This window comes from Chamaea fasciata, unplaced genomic scaffold, assembly GCF_029207755.1.
Source record: "Chamaea fasciata isolate MVZ Bird 193981 ecotype frontalis unplaced genomic scaffold, bChaFas1.0.hap1 SCAF_16, whole genome shotgun sequence".
NCBI classification, from domain to species: Eukaryota; Metazoa; Chordata; class Aves; order Passeriformes; family Sylviidae; genus Chamaea; species Chamaea fasciata.
Window position 1 is genome coordinate 3,254,817 of NW_027094101.1, and position 21,086 is coordinate 3,275,902.

General features: G+C 40.4%; 2 protein-coding genes across 9 annotated transcripts in view; one reads left to right on the top strand and one right to left on the bottom strand.

Moving 5' to 3' along the window:
* Positions 1–248: 248 nt before the first annotated feature.
* Positions 249–9,779, bottom strand: KNOP1 (lysine rich nucleolar protein 1). Of its 4 annotated transcripts, none has more exons than XM_066198320.1 (5): positions 9,689–9,779; positions 7,417–8,764; positions 3,772–3,840; positions 3,169–3,246; positions 249–851 (listed from the first exon to the last, which is right to left on the bottom strand). In XM_066198320.1, the coding sequence occupies exons 2-5, from the start codon at positions 8,761–8,763 to the stop codon at positions 540–542; spliced, it is 1,806 nt and encodes a 601-aa protein (XP_066054417.1). In that variant the 5' UTR covers position 8,764; positions 9,689–9,779; the 3' UTR covers positions 249–539. The 4 variants fall into 4 exon arrangements, with proteins under 4 accessions (XP_066054417.1, XP_066054418.1, XP_066054416.1 ...); XM_066198321.1 differs by lacking the exon at positions 9,689–9,779 and adding an exon at positions 9,267–9,489; XM_066198319.1 differs by lacking the exon at positions 9,689–9,779 and having other exon boundaries at positions 7,417–8,960.
* A 377-nt stretch (positions 9,780–10,156) lies between these two features.
* Positions 10,157–21,086, top strand: part of IQCK (IQ motif containing K) — a 36,865-nt gene continuing 25,935 nt past the window's right edge. The window contains exons 1-5 of one of the 5 annotated variants that reach the window (XM_066197913.1): positions 10,157–10,213; positions 11,165–11,238; positions 11,872–11,989; positions 18,582–18,634; positions 18,748–18,825. In XM_066197913.1, the coding sequence (XP_066054010.1) occupies positions 11,168–11,238; positions 11,872–11,989; positions 18,582–18,634; positions 18,748–18,825 (320 nt within the window). In that variant the 5' untranslated portion in view covers positions 10,157–10,213; positions 11,165–11,167. Of the gene's footprint in view, positions 10,214–10,490; positions 10,675–11,164; positions 11,239–11,871; positions 11,990–13,320; positions 13,419–18,581; positions 18,635–18,747; positions 18,826–21,086 lie in introns of those variants that run through there. The other 4 variants (XM_066197909.1, XM_066197912.1, XM_066197910.1 and 1 more) reach the window with 4 other exon arrangements.

Here is a 21,086-nt window from a genome sequence, read left to right on the forward strand (position 1 = left end):
AGATAACAGCTGCTGATTGAAAATCCAGCTGCTAGTGCATAGTTCAAATACAGAGGATGTTCAATGCTATCCATTATTACAAAAAAGATGTTAGATTTTTAAGAACTACTTTCTGAGTTAAAAGTCTGCCCTCATCAAATCTGAGGGCACACCACTAATGTGTCTTCAAAGTAACACACCATCATTTTGTACCATTGAATATAAAAAATGTGAAGATTTTACAGAACAATAAAATCCTTTTGAATCACTTAAGATATAGATAAAACAAAGTTTATTAAATCAGCATTTAAAAAAATAACTGAATTTCAACGAATTGCAGGCATGGCACACATCTTCAGTCTTTGAAGGAGGCTGTCTTGCAGAACAAAAATGATAAAGGCTTCAAAAACTTACTGTTTGGATGAAGTGAGGACCCAGCTCCACTGGTATATGCAGTTGCAAACTTGTACTTCACGTACCTCATAAACGAAATTTCTTCAGCATTTTGTTATTTTATTTCAAGTAAAAAGAAATTTCACTCTTTTTATTACTTCTAAGTTTTAATCTTCGAATTTTATGGATCTAGATGCATATTTGTCTATGTATACTTTTTTGTTGGCAGTAGGTTGAAACCCAAGACCAATTCCTCTGTGTTGCTTCAAGTCCATTGCTTTATCGAACTCCATCTTCAGTGCCTGCTGTAACTTCTGCTCCCCTTCCTTGTTCAGAGCCATGTTTGGTTTGTTTGTAGTTGCTGAGGGATTTTGCATAGGCACAGAACCCTTTTTAAAGCCACCCATCAGTCTAAAAAACTTCATCTGTTCCTCAGAACTTTTAAAAGCAGCTGTACTCCACTGTCCAAGCTTCGTATCCTGTGAGGCAAAACAAAGTTAACAGTAAAATTAAGAAATACCAAAACCAAGGAAGACGATTTCTGGCTGTGTGCCAGGAGAACAGAACCAGCTACAAAAGCCTGACAGGGTGACAGAGAAGCTGTTATTCCACGGGCAGTACCTCTCCAGGGATGTGGTAAAAGACTGACCTAACTCTGCCTGAGTGCCCCTTCATCAGCATTTGAGGCCATTTAACCTGGAGCCAGGGGTTAATGTGCTTTGAGGATCTCCTTTCCCTCTGTCCTTAGGAATCTTGGCTTTCTGCTCTCTCTTCACCCAGCCCCAAGAGCCAGACAGCATCTCTTATTCTAAGAAAACTGTCAGACTTAATCCTCTTTCACTGTCACTTTGTAAGGTTATCTTTTCATTTTCCCACTGCCTAGTTTGGGAGCTGCTGTTTTCAGCGGGGTTTTGTTAGTTGAGGACACTGTTCAATCTGGCTTATGAGCTTTAAGTAATATTTGCATTCTCATTCCACTGATTACAGCTAGTACTGCAAGGGTGCAAAACCAGAGGGCCTCCCCTGTCCAACAGGACGAAGTGTAGTTCTCTTAAAGCCTCCCTTGCAGTTTGCTGTGTTCTTTGTATTTACTGTATTTGCATTTAACTGTACTCTGAACTAGTTCACTCCTTCGGGATTTTTCTTCTGTCTGCAGATTTTGGCTCCTTTCTGAGGAGGCAATGTCCAGCTAAAATGAGATTTCAGCTGTTTGTGGAAAACCCCAGATACACCACAGGATTTACAAAGTTCATGAACTTTTGGCTTACCTAAGAACAGGCTTCATTATTAAAGGGTATATTTGACTCCTGAGTTACAGCTATGCAGTCATTTATAAATATTTTTGGCAGGATTTCTACTCAGAATTTTTTCTTTAAAATTGGTCCTGATACTAAATGGCAGAATGTATGATTATTAATGAAATAGACTAAGCTGGCTACATCAAAGGAAAAAGAAAGGTGAATTCAGTGGTATGTTTATGTCAGCCTGAAATCCTTCCAACAGAAGAGTTGCAGCTTGTCATTCTCCAGCAGACAGCCAACATGACACACAGCACACTACACAACTGCAGGCAAGCTACAGCAGGGGTTTTTAAGGTGAAAAAAAAATGCTAGTCTGGAGTATCATTCACTATCACAGGCCAGAATACCTGGTGTTGAAAGAAAGCTACCCATAATACTTGAGCCTTTTGACCTTGCACAAGGGCAAGGTGCTCTACAAGCCCAGTCTGTGACACAGATACACGCACACAACCAGATACACACAAGACAGATAAATAAATGTAAGTCCTCCCTGTGCAATGGGAGACATCTGCACAGATGTAAATATAATTATGGCTTGTCAAAACTCTGATTTTAAGTGAGCTGCTGGCAGGCACTACATACAGCTTTTGCTGAAGCATTTCCAGCTCACTCTTTGTGGAGCTGATGAATTAGTTTTCACAGCTTCTATTCTTCTGCATACTACTAAACAGAGACAGATCAGTGCCAAAGAACTGAGATCTCCTGCCAAGGATGTCATTTTTCTCAATGACTTCAGAGACTATTAGACAGTTGTAGTTCCAGAGCTACACAGACTCCTTCCCACTATGTTAGATCTACAGAAGTTGTTTCTGGCATTTGTTTGAGGCATATTCCAGCTTTCTAGGCATTCTGGCAGTCCTGCAAAACAACAGGAGCCTGAATTACTAGCAAAGCTTTCTCTCCATCTCAATCTTCTTACCCCTGGTTAAACACTACTGCAAGTTTCCACTACCTTACTGTGAATCTGTCAGGAGCCAGGCTGAGTAGGATGAAAAAGCAAAGAATCAGGAAATCATCTTCCAAAGAGGTGGAGGAAAGATGCAGAAGCCACAAGAGAACTGACTCTAAATATCACACACGTGTGTTAACAGTTCCCACCCCCTGAATCGTTCCCTGTGTCCCTGTTGCTGAACATGTGCATTGGATACACTTCAGTGTCTGCTGCAGCCACAGCCCAAAAATTACTTGTAGTGAGCAGAAAATGCTTCTGCAGCAATTCTGGATGGCTCATTCTCCAGAGGAACCAGAGAAAATGTTGCTTTTGAGGACTGATGATGGGGATTAGAGGAATGTACAATGCCAAGGAGTTCACTGCTCAGCTCCCAGACTCCTGGCACTGTACCAACTTGTTCTATAGCATGACCTGAAATCTGCAGTCAGAAGGAACACTGTGGTACCTGAGCCACATACAAAAAAGAGCACAGTGTTTTTTCCACAGGAACTTGCCCTGGGACACAGTATTTCCATCAGGCTGAGGTCTAAACTCATACATTACCTGTCCCACTTTGGAACTGAAAGCCTTGGTTTTGCCAGATACTCTATCGATTTCTTCTTGCAGGGCCTGCCGCCTCACCTAGCGTGCAGAAAAATTACACATGCAGCATAAGACTCTTGTGTCCTATGGCAGTCAATTCACAATGAAATGATGTCAAATGACAATTAATTCAAAATTAAATAAGAAGAGAAAAATAAAATAATTAGTTATCTTCAGAATTTTGCAAGGATAATTCAAAGTTGCATGGGATCCTTTCACACACTCAGCATGAGAACTGTAATTTTTTTGTGTACGTTAAAAAAAGAGTGTTTTGCTGTACCAGGTAAGTCGAATTTTCTAACTGCAGGCAACAGCTACGCTGAAAGTGCCAACACTGATGAAAGGCAAAGAAATGTGTATTTAATTTAATAAGTTACTCAGTTCTGACATTGACTGGAGCTGTACATTTTGGACAACGCATGCATAAAGCACATTTTAAGCAGAGCTTTATTTAGGGAAATGCAGGCATAGGTGAGCAACAAAGCAGGTTTTTTTGTATCAATTCCTATGCATATGTTAAATGCTGACTTGCTTTAGGTCTTACCCAGTTAGGACAAAGCATACCTTGTCTATGCTAATTTCATCACAGTTTCCTTTCTTCTCCTGCACGATAATTACACCATCTAGTTGTTCCTGTAAAACAGGAAAAAGCTTGTATCATTATTTTTATCCATTCTGGTTAATTAGAATTTACGCAGCTCTTACCACAAAAATAGTTAAAACACCAAGCAATCAGCAGTACTATTCTGGGGCAAGACAAAGTAGTCAGATCTAAGATGAAAATGCCAATTAAATCTGTGTATTCCTATGGAAAAAACCTCACAGAGATTTTTTTCTTTTAATTATGATAAATGATTTTTAGATTTATTAAAAGGGACCTGCCAACAACACTGGCACACACGGTAATGTTTGCAGGCAGAGTAATTTCAAATTCAACCATTTTGTAAAAGCTTAAATTTATACTTGAAGAAAGGCACAGAGAGAGTGAAAGTTAAAAAAAAAAATTAGAAATTGGAGATAAAATAAATAAAGGTCTCTCTGAAACAAATAAATGAACAAAAACCAGTGAAGAGGCAGCTGCTCTGTGCTCCCTTGTGGATGACGGTCCCCAGGGAGCTCCCAGTCTGGAAGGAGCACGGGGAGAGGCAGGACACATACAAGAACTGTCTCCTACAATGGCAGCAAACAGCACATTATTATTCCACAGCTGAGAGCAAGGAACAGGGAGCTGATGGAAGAGACAGAGCAGCTCCAGTAGGGAATGGACGGGCTGGAATGGATGGCAGGAGCTAAATCTGGGCAGAGTCCACGCACAACCAGATCCTGGCCACACTCCCACAAAGCGCAGCCCTTCTGCAGCTTATGCTCCCAGTGACTGGTGTGTCTAAACCACTGCCCCCAGCCTTTCCCTTCCAAATCTGTCATTAGGAGAAGCTTTTTGGGCATCCAGTATAACAGGCTAAGTAACAAGTCCAGGACAGTGGTAAATGAGAGCCATAAGCTTTAGACCAGCCTGGAAAAAGTGGCCAAAGGGAAGATCTATTGATACAGCTAACATAATAAACCAAGCATGAAACAGCCAGGGAAACGACAAGGGAAAGATTTGTAACATACTTCTGTCAGCAGAACCTGCTGTTACCTTTTTGAGGCTTTAGTGATATTAAAAGCCATCGGTGATTTACCTCATTTTCCAAAGCTACCTTTTATGCATTGCTTTCACACGCACACAGGTACACGCACTATTAAAAATGCGAGAACGCTGTCTGCAGGAAGGAGAGCTCTTGGATGAAAAGAAGAAACCAAAAACAACCCCCAATTTACTTCTAGATGGCCTGGTACTGTCTGTTCATATCTATTAAAACAAGCAGGAAAACTGTCCTGACAGGATTCTGCAAACAACTGCAGCATATTTTTTTTCTTTTTAGCCAGAAGGAGGGAGCACCCCCATCCCTGCTAATTCCCAGCACGGTGCTGACCTGCTGAGGGCTACTGAGTGGAAAAAAATACCCCCATGGAGGTGTGCCAAGCTTCCTCCAACTCCATGGAAAAGGAGCACATTCACGTGTGGTAGGGCTGTGCTGCGGGCTGGCAAACAACATCAAAGCAGTAAACCGAGTCCTCACTCCTCCTCACTCTGCCCGAGTTGACTGCAATGGCATCCAGTGAGAAAAACACCAATCACTGATACTAAGTGGGTATCACCCCACACTGTCTTTACAATTTGCTCTTTTACTTGCAGGGCAAGCCCAACAGGATTTTTGAAGGCATGCAGAGCATGTGATGTGCTGTAGATTAAAACTTTTCAGGACTATGGCACAGTTAAATGGGAGTTAAATGCACACTATCAGCCATTTATTGGTGCAGTGTCTTTTGGCCTGGCAGGAGCTAGAACTTGATAGAACTGATTAACTCAGACTTCTCAATCTTCAGATTTTCTTTTGAGTCATTTTTTATGATTAAAGGAGCTGCCTATGGGGAAGAGGAATGAAACATGCATCGCCCTACTCCTTCTTTTTAACAGTTTGCAAGGTATTTCCTCTGGTTTCCATATTAACTGGTCATGAAAGTTTACATGTCATTGTAGGGCTTATCTTGCCTCAACACAATGCAAGCAGCTGCAAAATACAAATAATGTCCAACAATCTCAAAAAGGCAATGTCAATTTAATTAGAAAATATATCCAGCAATAAAACCACACTGTCCCTTCCAAAGGTCAAAAGGAGAAATCCAACTTGAAAGCCCCAAACATCTGCTCACCTCCGGACTGATAAGCATACACACTCCTCTCACAAACCCCTCTGAAAAAAAAAGCCTGTATCTGGGTCTCCACATGAATCTATATTTAATTATTAGCACTAGACACCAGACAGCTGCCAGGTTTCCACAGCACTTGAGGAAACTGCATCTGAGAGCATGACAAAGCAAAGCACACCATGAAGTGAGCTTGAGAAGCAGCACATTATGGTCTGCTCTATCCTTAGCTTCCAAAAATCTTCAATGACATCTTCTTAACTAGTGCTTGACATTTAAATAAGCCAAGCATTCAAAATTCTTGATAGAAAGGAACTGTAGAGCAGCTTCCCATTACCTACAGAAATAAAAACAACCTCCTAGTGACTTGCAATGTGCCATTTTTAAAGTTAAGTTTAAGCAGCTAAAAATACAGACAGATACCTATTGATTTTCTGAGCATCTCACAGCTTAATTCCCAATGGTAACAACAAAAGTTGGGAATGTGGGTACTAACTTTTGGCACCCATAGCTTTAAAACATGATTTTGATCAGATAAAGAAAAAACATCAGTAGTTCAAATATGTCATCAGTTCCTCCTCATGTTCATTTTACCTCAGAAATGGCAAGTACTGCAAGACCCTGGGATGGGATTTCCTTTACCAGTCAGTCAGGATACAATCCCAGTTACCCTCAGTTAAAATTTACAGTTCTTACGTTTATTTCTTTTCTTGCACAGATTCATTGTTTTAATTAGAACTGTGTGTTTAGGTTTTTAGTATTTCTCTATCAGAGTTTATATTTCAATGCTCTTGGCCCAGTCTACACTTAGGATTTCTAGGATTTTCTCTGAGGTTTTGTCGGAATTAGTCAACGGGCTTTGGCTAACTTTCCCCTTTGTTTCTAACATTACATAATTCCAGCACTGACAGCAGCAAAGCTCGAGGAAAGTCTAATAAACAGTTAGATGAACTCATGCTGCCACAGTTACCACCTGCTCAGGGTAAATGACATGGTATTGAACTCCTCTTCTATGAGGAGCGTTGCCACACTGCTAACAGCAACCCGACATTTATGACTGCACAAACCCACTTTCTTTTCGGGCCAATACTTGCTGCTAGTTGTAATATTTACATTTTCACAACCGAGACCCTGTGTGATTAGAGCAGCAGGCAGCAATGGGGGACAGGATCAGCTCAGCTGGAGCAGGTGCTGACAGTGCCCAGGTTTGATCCCCGTGCGGACCCTTCATTTCAGAGCTGCACCGGATGATCCTGGCGGGTCCCTTCAGCTCAGAATATTCTGTGCTCCTGGGAACTACGACCTGCTGAAACAGATCAGCTGATCCTGCCTCCCAGCACCCAGTGGGGGCCCTGGGGCCAGGAACAGGCAGAGCAGCCTGCGAAGCAGGAAACTGCTCAAAAGGCTTTCAGTCCCCTAGCAGGAAGGTGCAAAGCTGCCCTCCTCTCCACAACTTACCAGTGACTCATTCCATGGTGATTCTGTCTTTACCTTTTTTGTATCTGCTTTTGAAGCTGGTTCTTCAGCTAAGTCCTCTGGTGGTACTTTTTCCCTTTTTTTCTTTTTTCTGTCACATTGCATAGGATTATTATTGCATAATGTCCCATCTACAGTATCCCCTGTAACACACTGAGCTTGCTTCATTTCACTCTCTTTGTTCTTTTTATTTCTTTCTAATAGTATTTTTTGGCTTTTAGAGGCACTGTCATTGTTTAAAGAAACTTTTGAATATGTCATTTCCTTCTCCTTTTTCTGAATCATCTTTTTCTTCTTACTGACTTTGTTACTATCCTTGAAATTCTTCCTGTGTTTCTTTCCAGACAGCTCTTCTTGCTCAAGCTCAACTTCTTGCTGTGCTGGGAGATACTTATCAAGAAAGCTGTAACTGCAGTCTGGCTTATCTTCTTCATAGGTTGAGGAAGATGTATATTTTCTTTTCTTCTTCCTCTCTTTGATACACCCAAAGTTCTTAATTTGGTCCTCCTCCTCTCTGCTTGTCAATGAATACTCCCAGGAATTATGTTTCTTCCTTTTTCTGAAGTCACTCAATGCAGTGGGGCTACCAGCAACTTGATGTATGTTGTCCTGATTATCTGCCAGTGGTACAAAGCAGTCAGACTTACCTTTCTTTTTCTTCTTCTTTCTTCTCACAAAACTCTCCTCACCATTCTGGGCATTACCTGTGTCATTGTTTTCACCCATAAAAACCGCTTCTTGGGTGGTTTTATAAACTTTCGCATATTGCTTTTTTTCAGTGTCCTGGATGTCCTCTAATGAAAAACTGCCTTTCTTCTTTTTTTTCTTTGTTACCTCACCATCCAATTCCAAATCCAAAGCGGTTTTTTTTCTCTTTTTTTTAAAAGGCAATTCATTTTTCTTAGTACCATCTGTGTGATGATTTGAAAGCTCCACATCACTACTCTCATTATTCTCCAAGGAGAAATGACACTGGACTTTTTTTTTCTTCTTTTTGAGTATTTTAATTTGTTCCTCTGATTCTTCTTGAAGCTGTAAATCCACAGGACCTTTTACATTCACAAAGCTTTCTAAATGAGCTGCGGCTCTGAGTAATTCAGAGCCATCTTTCTTCTTCTTTTTCTTATTTTGCTTTGGTTGCCATTTGTGTAAATATTCATCTTTTAAATTTTCCCTTTTCTTTGTCTTCTTTTTTTTCTTGAGACGGCCATTGTCCTCAGTTTTACTGACAGTCTGAACATCTTCCTCAATTTCAACTATAGTCCTCAGCTTTTTCTTTTTCTGTACAGGCTCCTCATGAAATTCTTTTCTCTTTTTCTTTATTACCATTCTAAAAAAGGAAATGAACATGTTAGTGAACTGCTTCAAAGAGATGATGCAAGTCCTACTTGGTCTTCCTTTATTCTACAACCATTCCTTATCTCCCATTGTCCCTGACACTCTAATTTCAGTCTGCTTTCCATGATGGGGAACCAGAATATACTGATATACGGACACACACAGAAAATACTGTTTACTGGGGTGATCCTTTATATCATGTTGTTTAGTGTACTTTGTCCTAGTTAGTTTGCAAGGTTCGATTTGCCCGTTTCACAGCAGCAGAGCACACGTTTTCACAGAAAAACACCTACCCTCTAAAAATCTTCCCAAAAACACATCCTTATGTATACAAACACAATTAGAGTGGTTTCCCAGATACCTGAACTTCACACGCCTTGACTGCCCACTCAGCACTACCAGATCCTTCCAATGCATCTGAATCATTACCTTATACTTGCTTCTATCTGTTATTTCTTATCTTTGCTCTCCGTTTCTTTCCTCGGGACACTTACGCCAATAAACTGGTGACAACAGAGAAGCCTTTAGCACCCGCTTGCTGAGAAACTCGATTATTCCTATTTGTTTTGCAATAACTTAACACACAAGACGTCAACGGGGCATCCCGTTCAAAGCCCGTCAAGCACACCCAGCCCAGCACAGCCCCGGTCCCTGTCAGCCCGGGGCTGCGGCCGCTCAGCCCGGGCCGGGCCGGGGCACTGGCGGCCCCGGGGGCTCCCCGCGCCCACCCACCGGCGGGACCCCGCGGGCGGCGGGTGTCAGCCCGAGTCCGCCCCGCTCCGCGCCCCGGCACGGCCCGCCTGGGCGCCGCCGACCCCGCATCCCGTGCGGGCCGTGCCGGGCCGTGCCCTCCCTGTGGCCGGGCCGTGCCCTCCCTGTGGCCGGGCCGGGCCGGGCCGGGCCGGGCCGCGCTCACCTCCCGCGGCCACGTGCAGCGCCCTCCGCCGCCCCGGAAGGGATCGCGCCGAGCCCGCCCCGGCCCGCCCCGGGGCCGTCACCGCGGCAACGCGCCGCCGCGGCCATGGCGGCGCGCAGGCGGCGGGGCCGCCGCGGCGCAGGTGGGAGCCCCGGCTCCGCTCGGAGCCCCGGCTCCGCTCGGAGCCCCCCGGGCAGGCTTCCCGCGCTGCCTCCCCGGGCCCTCGGCGCCCTCCAGGCCGGCCCTCGCCGCCGCCTGGCCCGGCCCGCCCTCGGCTGCTGGGGCCGGGGCGCGGGGCTGTGCCCGCCCCACAGCGCGCCCAGAGCCGCCCCTCTCTCCGCCTCTGTCTCCACCGAGGCCGCGAGCGGTTCTGCTCGTGGGCGTTGTGTTGTTTTTGTTGTCACGACTTCCCGACTTGCCCTTTGTGTGTGCGTGTGTTTGTGCTGCGCCCAGCCGGCTGTGAGGGTGTCGGGGTTTGCCTGGCTGTGGGCTGCCCCTTGTGCTCTGCGTTGATCTGGATACCCGGTTAGATACTGCCTTGGGAAAGCAGAGAGGCCACTGTATCATCGCTGGTACAAAAGTTAAATGGATACAGAACGCCTGTTCTCAGAGCACCATTCAATAGCAAAGCGCCTTGGCTTCTCCCAAAGTCTGAGACCTCTGAGATGGGAAAGCTGGGAGACAGTGCTGCGGTTCCCCAGTGGGGTTCTTTTCATTCAGTACTCCAGAATGCCTGAAGCAGGCATTTTCCATTTAAATGCCCTTTTCCGATGTCGGAGTAAGGTTGATTATTCGAGCTCAGGACGCGTGTAGCACACGTGGAGTTGGCGATGCCATTAAACCTGACCGCAGTGGTGGGACTGAACCTGCTGCCTTTGGCTCGGGGTGGTCTGCACTGTGGAGTCTGTAGGTTTTCTCATTCCAGTTCATTGTCTTGGCCCTTTATTTTTCTTATCCTCAGTCGCTCAGTCATCCTTGAGGGTCAGGTACTGCTTTTAGTTCGTTGGTTTTTTGGTTGTTTGTGTAGGTTTGTTCGTTTTCTTTTTTTTTTCTTTAAGTGGAGACAGTAATACTTAGCAATGTCTGTAGGATTTAATTCCTTATAGAGGAATCCACTATGAAAAGCAGTCTTGTCTACTAGTAAAAAACAATGGTTAATTCTGTGCATGTGCATTTTATTTATGTTGGGATATTTTGTATGATTATTTTGGTTAAAAACCTTTTTCCCAAAAAAGGGTTCTTTTGTCAGTGAGAGCCTTGCACTTGATTTAAAGCTCGAGAGAGGCATGACGAGAGTCTCTAAAGTTGTTGCTTGTTCTAAAACGTTAAATTTCATGTTAAACAAATATTTATTGCACATTAACTTCTGTTCTTTCAAGCCTAAATAAATACCTTTAAAAATAATGTTGGTTTAGGCGGAAAATAAATATATTTTTAGGGTCTCCTGGTGAATGTTGTACGTTTTTTTACTTTTAGAGCATGAAGCAGAACACCCTCAAATTTCAGATGTTCCTCAACCAAAACAAGATCCTGAATCCAAACAAGAATCAGTGAGTACAGTTCAAGTAAAAAATCTGCACAGAGATGAATTTAAAATATTTTAAGCAACGAACTGTGAAAATTTGGTACCCACAGGGTAGACCCGTTCATAAAACGAAAACAAAACTATTGTTTTTCAAACAACTTATTTGAACCAACAAATGTAATATTCCAAATAATTGCTTGTATTTACAGCAACTTGGGTAATGCTAACAAGAAAAGTTTATTTTCTTTAAAAGGTGAATGTCAGTACTTCTGAACAATATGAGAGATTTTTAAGCTTCTGAGTGCAAAATACTTAGTCAGAAAATGCTACCAGTATTAATTTCCAAATAATTGCTATTTCTTACAATGGATGAAATATTTTAAAAATTGTGATATCTCACCATATTCTGTCAAAAGGACAGAATACCTTCTGTTAGGTTTGGATGGTTTTACTGTACTGGAAACTGCAGAAGTTTTTAAAGTGCATTTATATGTTGTCAAGTATTCAGAAAATACATAAATAATACAATATTTGAATTAGAAATCATAATTCCTTAATTTTTAATTGACTTTATAGGGTTTTTTTTCTGTTGAATAGATTTATTTATTTTTGTCTGGTCTGTTGAGGTATTTAGAGAGGATACATCTATTTTGAACAGGAGCCTGTGGAAGCAGCAATTCTTCCTATGGAAGAATTTTTTTCTGCCCCTGCAGCTGAATATGTGCTTCCCAAACTTGGGGAAGTTCCCCCTGGAGAACCCCCTGATCCAAAGAAGTGTAAGTAGGGGTATGTTGTCTTGCAGTGATTATTTTTCTTGCACATGGCAAGGGTTTGCAATTTATTTAATTTAGAGTGTTAACAGCAACGACACCTTTGCTTGTGTGGAATTGGCAGGGTTAGGCCTCTGGTCTGAAAACAGGGAGTCAGCTTGGCCACTTGGTCAATGGAAGAAATATCAAACTGCATTACAAACCAATAGCATTGAATAGCTAAGGTAGTTCTCTGCTCTTCTGAAGAAGTGACTTTTTATTTAGCCACTTAAATCAGAAATGGCAGGCATTTCTACCTCTGATTTAATAATGCGAAACTGGGATCAATAGACTAAGTAGACAATTGAATTTGAAAACTGCTGTCAAAATACTCTTCGCTCGTCTGATTACACATTAGAATGGAAACAGCTCTGAAGTGTTGTTCTTCTACATCTATCAATTCCTATACTTTATAATAAATTTACCAAGCAGCAATGTGTTTTTACTATGCATTTTAGCCCTTCATTTTGTCTTCTCTTCCATTAATTCTTGCTCATTAGGAATTCCTTATGCAAGTCAGAAGCAGTGTTACCCTTGGCTTTTATATAAATAGTGTCCTCCCAGTTATGAGCATTTTCTGGCAGTATATGAACCAAATAAAGCTGAGAATAAATCCAGTGTTTCCGCTGTGTTGCCAGAAGTGAACACTCCTATGAGTTAATCTTTGCTGATCACAGTAAAACCTGAATCCTTCCTGAGCGGAGAGAGGTGCCAGCCCAGACAGCCCTCTGGGAGGGGACAAGTTGGATACATGGAGTCATGTTTAAATCTCTGAAGGATCTGGCAAGTGTGAAGCAATTATGACAAAGAAATCACAGCACAGCTAAAATGTAACCTTTGGTTTTTCCTCTGTCTGGAAGTTCAGTTTTATGACTAACTCTGATAATGCAGATTGTAAAGGGCATGAGATACCAAAGTGGTCCAACTGCAACAGCACCGAGTTCAGCACAGGCTAATTTCTTCCTGTCAGGGTAAATTAATTCACACAGCTTTTCACTTCTGTGACAAAACTGCTTCTGGTGTCTGAGTTTATTCACTTAAAACAAAATCTGACATCTCTTAGGCACACTGAGTTTGCAGTGATTGGTGCACCTTTAATTTGAAGTTTAAAGTTTGTGTTGTGTTGGCTGAGAAGGGAAGACACACCAGTGGCTGTACGTGAAGGGAATGAATCTGCTTTGTCCAAGCTGTGATGGCGTTGACAAAATGCCTGGGACTGACTTTATGGTGTCTGTTGGCTGTGGTTTTGTGAAATCCAAGTGCTTAGCTCTAAGTGAAGGCTGTCCTGTTCTGCTCAGGTTCTCCTCGAGAATATCTGGAGTTTTACATATTCCCAGTGGTCTTACCCGGGCTGGCTGCACTTCTGCAGGAAGCAGAGAAGGAGAAGTGTTTTGAGGTTAGTTTGGAGTTTTCCTTTCAAATCACTGGCAGGAAATTGCAGCCTTTTATTTCACAGGCAGTATTTTTTTTTTTAATTTGGTCCTTTGCAAGAAAACCAGCCACAATAATGTGATATAACATGTCATGGGTTGCTTTGGATCTGGTTTTAAATGTTATTTTCTCTAGTTATTCAGTAATTCTATACATTCTACATTCTAATACGTACATGATATTCTATAACTTGTTCATCATGACAATCTCTAGCTCCCTCCAAATCCTCCTTAAATGTCTGATTGCATCTATCCTAATAGTGTTGTGTTTTAGAGGAACAGGCATCCTTTCAGATTAATACATTTCACTCATTTGAGGGTGCTCTACAGAACTTGAATTTTACTTTATAACAATTATTTTTTTCTGGTTCTGGCATTGTAATAGGGATAAATTTTCTATTTTAGCTTGTTTTTCTCTGTAAATTCCATTTAACTGGAAGACAGGGTATCCAGCATGAATGAGCTTATAAAAATGCAGGTTTAAAAATAATTGTTTGCATAAATACGTTCCTCATTGTATCACTGCAGCCTAGCAGAGCCCCAGCAATAGCTTGGGTACTGGGAGCTGGGGGGATTCCCATCAGTTCTGCTATTTTCTCAAACCATGGCAATTTGAATTTCAGATCCAAACCTGTACATTCAATACCAGTTATTTCAAAATTTTCTCCATCTTCACAAAACCCGTGTGTGTCTATAAATTGATGGATTTACAGGCGTGTAAATATGTATCTATAAGCTGTGATGAATACAGGTGAAATAGGAAAATGGGTCATTTACAGGACATCTATCATTCCTGTCTTTACCTTTACATTACCTAGCCAAGAACAGATTGAACATATGTATTATTCATCACACTTTTAATAAAATCTATATTGATTCTTTTTTTTTTTTTTTTCTTGGAAGCATGTGTCCTTTAGGAGAAAGGCATGTCCTACAAGTGGTTTAAAATGCAGGCTTTGATAGATGTTAGCTATTTCTGAAAGTAATAAAACTTAAATACAAAGGTATTTTAAAAATAATAAAATTCTTAGAAATATTTCCGTTTCAAACTCAGAACAAATCTAAGGTTACTTTGTTTTAAATCTGAGGAATTTTGCAGGTCTTCTGTGGTATATTAGAAAGTGTGTGTGCTGAAAATGGATTTTGTATGAGTCTGTGTGCTGCTTTGTAGAAAACTACTAAAACGAATTATTTTCTAATGTATAGAATCTTGATAAAGATAAGTTCAGCTTACAGAAAACACAGTTATGTGAAAAGATGCCCTGCTATTGAGGAGCCAAGCTTAGGAAAGCAAGCTGATGTCAGGTGATAGTTTTCCACTGTGACCTCATTTCTTCCTCCTTTTGAACAATAACTAGGAAAACAATAGCTCTTTATGCTTGCCATATAATTGAATATTTGTGTTCTTTTCCATTGCTGTCCAGGTGCTTGTACTTGCACATTCTGTTTCCTTATCTGATATGAATTTGTGATTTTTATTTGTCGTTCAGTTTAGTATGAAATGTGTTGTTCTGTATGGATTTGGAGGGGAAAAAATCCCAACTTGCTATAATTTTTGTTAAAATGGCTAATGAAAGAACTTGAACTGAATTTTAGGATCAAAAGCAGAGTCCTTAGAAACCCAAGGTAGGAACAAGGAGAAAGGAATTTGTGATAGGTACATTGGGAATACAGCTTCCAAAAATAAGAGGACAACAAGGATTCAAAAGATTCATGGGATTCATTAGACAACAGGACATGAAGAAGATTAATTGTGATTAAACTAACTGAAATCATGAAGGATGAGAGAAGAATACTGGGTTTGAATTCTGGCTAGACATGAGTCATTAAAGCCTGTAAAGGGCAGTTGTACAGAATAATCCAGGGGAAGATAAATGGAAGAAGCCCTGGAAGGAAGGGAGGAATACTCAAAAGTGACTACAATCAATGTCGAATGAGCCCAGGAGAAGAAAGAGGGTAATGGTGAGAGAGAATGAAGAGTGGGATTTTGATGAGAGGAGCTAAAGGTTTTCATGTTTTGAAAGGAAATTAAGATGAATGAGAAGAGGAGGAAAAGTTAAATAAGTTCAGTTTTGAGCAGATGAAATTGTGTTAAGGAAGATCAGATCCTGGGGCCAACAGGAATTCAAGGAAGAGACCAGAGAAGGTGCATCCATGTCTGGAGAGGAAGAACTGTACAATCACATGGGAAAGTCAGGAAAGGGAAATGGTTGTGCTGGAAGCAGAGATTTGTGTAAGAAAGATGTTTTTTGAAAGGTGATAAAGAAACACATCAATTTACACATTTAATTTAAAATAGGCTCTCTGGCATTATGTGTTGCATACAAAAAATCTGAAAAGCTAAAGCCTGGAAAAACCACCAGCTGATAGATATATGTGCAGACTTCAAACTGACATAAATATGAGAACAGTCTGCAGAAACTTCATTTTTAAATTAGAGATGAAAGAAACCTATTAGGTTTCCCAGTGTATTCCCTCACTGATTTTTTTTTCCTACCATAAGTTCTCCTGTGTTTTATCCCATCTGCTGTCAAATGCCTACAGGGGAAAGACTATTTTCTTAAATCTTTTCTCTCATGAGAACTGACTAATGCACTCATTTTTCAGCATTAAACTGAACAATGTATAAATGTTTTTATTAGAATAACTCTGACTTTTCTCTCTAGTTAGCCATCACAGGAGGAGGCTGTATCAGGCTCTATAATGGAATATATTGTATTTAAAATTATGATAGATCAGTGAAAGGGAATGGAAGAAGGTTTCCTAATGACTTTGCCATCTTCTGATCACCAGTATATTTTCATGATTATTACCAAGCACATCATATTTAAACTGAAAAATGGAAAATGAATTCTGAATATAAACAGTTTATAAACACATCTGCAGGTTAACAATGCACATTGTACAGATATTTCCTGTTTTTTATCCGGATTCATGCAGCATAGGAGGAATGTGTCAAAGGCAGGTCAATTTATGTAATTTTTTCCCATTATAAATGTTGACTGCTGTGCAACTAATGATTTAATTCACTAGCAAAATAAACTGTTTCCTGGCAAAGAAAATAAAATAAAAAAAAATATTCAGCTTGATTGAATTCCTCTCTGCTAAGTTCACTGCCTCTAACAAGGACAAAACAAGATGAATTTGATTCCTTTGGTGATGGCTGTTTTGACAACCCTGTTCTGACCATTTTTTCCCATTGCAAAGGAAAACCAATTTACTTAAAACAGATTAAATTACAACTGCTAGATTAAATTGAATTTTGTTGTCAAAGTGTAGAATTTATTCTCTGAAACAATTCCCTAAGTAATGGGACCCATTTTCATCCTTTGATTGAGAATAGCTTGCCTACAGATTCTGTACAAGTTGAGATTTGTCCATTTAACATCTGAGGTGACTCGTAGAAAGCTCTGCAGTGAAGGTCTCTTAAAGTTTAGGTGTTTGGCTTCTTGGAACAGCATTTGGTATAAGTGTGAAAATTGCATGAGGAGCTGTGTTTCTTTTCTTCCCAGCCAAGCACTTAATGGTGCCCTACCTGAACCCCAAAGCTTTGGTTGTCACAGAACAGATCATAAAGGCACGTGTGGCTCAGGATTAATAATTGTTTTATGATGATCTCATCTTCTGTTCTTCTGCTTTCTTTTTTTAAAAAAGCTCTTTTTTTTTTTTTTTTTTTTTTTTTTTTTTTTTTTCTCTTCTGGGCAGTCAGCACCTCCCACAATGTTCCTCTTCCACTTCACCTGTGGCTGACCCCCAAATTATGACATATACCATGAACTGAAAGAATTATGCTATGTAGAGCATTTTTTCCTGCCTCTCTGCTCACATCTGAGGATGATGCATAGAACAAAGTCGTTCTCACGCATTCGGTTTTCAATTACGTGTTTATTGTGTTTTCCTTAGCAAGTGGTAGTAGTATCTTTACTTCTTATATTTTAATCAAGACTTCAGCCTCTTTTGTGACATTAAGCAGTTTCACAAAAGCATTTGACCAGTGTGAATTGTTTTCCCAAGAAGCATTTATTACAGCCGAATCTCCTGTTTGACAGGGTAAGTGCTGGGATGGGAGCTCAGCTTGTTTTTAGCTCAGTGGCTGCTATTGTGATGAAGCACTTGGTGCCTCAGGGCTACAGGGGCTCAGTTCTTTTAGGGTTCACTCTGACTGTGTGCATCCAGACCATATCTCATGTCAGAGGGGTTCTGAAGATACTGATCAAGCTCTTCTGTTATTCCAACCACAACTCCGTGTTCTGTTCTCCACATTGTGGTTACTGGGGTTTGTGATAAGCAGAATGAGCACCTGTACTCATTTATACATTCAGTCTGTCAAGATGGAATGTGGAGAGGAAATCCTTTAAAAAAAAAGGAATTCCTAATCCATTCTGGCTTTATCAAAATTCAAGCTCTGACTGGCTGGCTGTGGTACTGGCTACATGAGTCCCTAAGGATAACTTGCTGCAAACCATTTTGCAAAATTCTCTTTGTTGGTTAAAACTGAGAACTGGGAGCAAAGGGCACAAATGTTTTGCTGTGAAGCTCCAGGCTTTGAGCTTTTTACCTGATTCTCTGGAATGTCCATGGTTTCTGTGGCTGTGGACAGACAAGAGCCTTCCTTTCTGGACCACCCAGCAGATGGTTCAGTCAGAGCAGGCACACAATACTTGCCTGTGTGTATTCATAGCGTCTTCAAGCTGGTTCCATGCAGGAGGAAACAATATCCAATCAACGTTCCTTCTGTGTTTTGGAAGAAATGAAGTATTTTGAGCATGATAATAGAAATTTAAACAAAATGGCAAGGAATTTACAACATGTTTTCATGTATGAATGAGTTCTGTAAATTTCTTCACAATGACATTGCCATTCAGAGCACCATTCAGAGATCTTTGTTCTAGATACACTGCAGCAAATATCAAGATAATATATGTAGAATTATCTCACTCATACTTTGTTTTGAAATAATTCCACAAAATTTCTAAAATTTTGGCCGAGCCACTGACTGTTGGCAGTAGCAATAAAGAGGACACAGAGTAATGGACTGTATATTTTATTTAATAAAAGCAGTCAATTTATCTTAAACACATGATCAATCCAAAGATAATAAATAATTTGAAACTCTCTTCTATCTTTAGGGAAAAAGAACCACATTTATTCCCTCTGATTTCCTAACTGAGTGGTTATACAAGTAAGTTAATCTTGTTTTTTGCTACTAAGTATGTTCAGTGATTCCAAGGCACTAATTTGCAAATTGAATAGCTGAAATTTAAATTAATATGAGTTGTTTTCCTTTTTCTTTAGCAACAATCCAAAGAGGAAAGATGAGTCATTCACAGAATTGTTCTCCATTCCTTTTGTTAAGGACTGGCTTAAGGACCAGTAAGTCATTGCAGTGCTCAGAATTATCTTTTCCCCTTTTATTCTTTTGCCCCTGCTATCCCAAAAAAAGTAATAGAGCCTCAATGTGTTGCAGCTGTGCCCTCAAAAATGCCCTTTACTCTGTGCAACAAAGAACTATGTGATAACTTCTAACTGGCTAGTGTATTACTTACAAGGTATTTTGTACCAGAATTGTTCACAGATGAATAAATTTTGAAGTCCTAAACATTTTAATTGTAGAATGCAGGACATTTGAATAGTCTGGTCGTATTGTGAACATCTTTGCACTAAGGAGTAAAGCAATGTTTTCAGTGCTGCTTCTTCCTATGGAAATCTTCAAGAGTATAGTCAAGAAATTCTTCTCTAACTGCAAGCAGCTGCTTTCGAAATACCTGTAACAATCCTTGGTGTCAGGGTGCATTTCTGCAGACACTTATGATTTTGAGAAATGAGCACTTGTTTTTGGCAGCCTCAATCGTATATTCCTTGTTATTTTTGTAGAACTAAGCAGCACAATAGTTTTGAGAGAAATGTTACTGTCCTTGAGACTGGATTTGTTTTAAAATACAGCGGCTGTGTGAGAAAAACAAAGGATTAGTTCAGAGTGAGGGAATAAGAAACTAACAGAGGTCAGATTTTAAGGAAAATTTTCAGTTTGAAAACTTAACTAGAATCTGGATTGGTAATTGGTGAAAACATAGATATTAATATATTTGTAGATATACTTACTTTGTGACACGATGGAAATTTAACTTTTTTGAATTGACGTGTGACACTTGGAACCTTGAGACACCAATGGAGCAAGAGGAAAGCTCCTTATCACAGGTCTTTGTGGATAAGCTGGCAATTGTGTCAGAAAGGTTAGCATTGACTCCCTGAGAATGTGGTCAGAGTTGTGCAGGACATTTCTGCAGTACTAGACCCCTTTGGAGAATGACCCAACTCTGATACCTTCAGCCATGGTGCTGTCCTGCCACTGCTGTTCAAACCTGCCTCTGGTGGGCCACATCTGTTTCATTCTGTCAAACACAACTCTTGCCAACAAGATGCTCGTTCAAGGCTGTGGTTTAGTGCTTTGTAAAGTGAGCGTGAACTGCAGCCTGGCTGTTGTACCCATTTCTCAAGCACACAGAAGAGCCCTTGGCCAGTGAGGCAGTTTTGATACCCCTGGTTTGTGAGGGTGGATGTTTGTACCAAAGATAAAATCTCAAAGATCACAGTTTTACAAACGTTTCTCTTGGAGGTAAAGCTGAACAAAATGTATCCTGCTCTCTCCTGTTCCTCACCCCAATCTGTTTGCAGGCACCCTAATACCACCTTGTCTGTTTGGTAGGGTGCTTGATTATTCTGATCAGGGCCCTAGTCTGAGTTAGGAATCTCTCTGCCAAAATATGTGAGGAGGGTTTGTACAGCTATTTAAAGCAGATAATTTCTCCAATCTCCTTCACCTTGGAGAGTGGCAAACCTGTGTATTGGCACAAACAAAGGATTTAAATGAAGGGCTCAGGGCAAGGTGAACAGAACAAATGAGCTGGTAAGATAGAGAGGTGATGGCAGGAACTGCTTAAGTCAGCTTTGCCAACAAGAGAAATACACTGTGGAATCACAGCCTGAATGACTCATAGCTTCTGTTAGTAGTGGTGCTCCTAAATAACGTAGTGACAGCTCCACAAGGACACTGGAGTGTCAGAGTCCTGCTTAAGTTGATATACTTCATCTTAAATCCTCTAAACAAGTAGGCCGTTAAAATAATAATTATTAAAATTATTATTAAATGACTGCTTCTAGTGAGCTTATCCTAAAATTACAGGTTTAAAAAATGCTGCTTCTGAAGTAAATATTGTTAGAGCGAAGTGAAAGGCTGCAATATTAAATAAGAATAAAAATAAGAGAATTTATTATTATGTCCTGGATATGTCATAAATAGTTTATTATTATATCCTTCCAGCTATCGCACTTAAAATGTAATTGATTCTATGCTTTTTATTGCCATTTCCATTTCTTTTTTTAAAGGAGTTTTCATTTTTTTAACAGGATTGAGAATATATGAGACAATGTACTAAAAACTGCTGGTCAAATTTTGATGGGAAACATCCTTATGCCAGCTTTTTAGATGGGTTTATCAGTGCCAAGCAGTCTTAATGCTTAAAAAAACTCCAACAAAAACCACCAAAACAAAAAAACCCCAGAGTAATATTGTTTTTGTTCTATCAGAGATCCAGCTTTTTTTTTAATATATTCCATACTTGAATATGACTTTT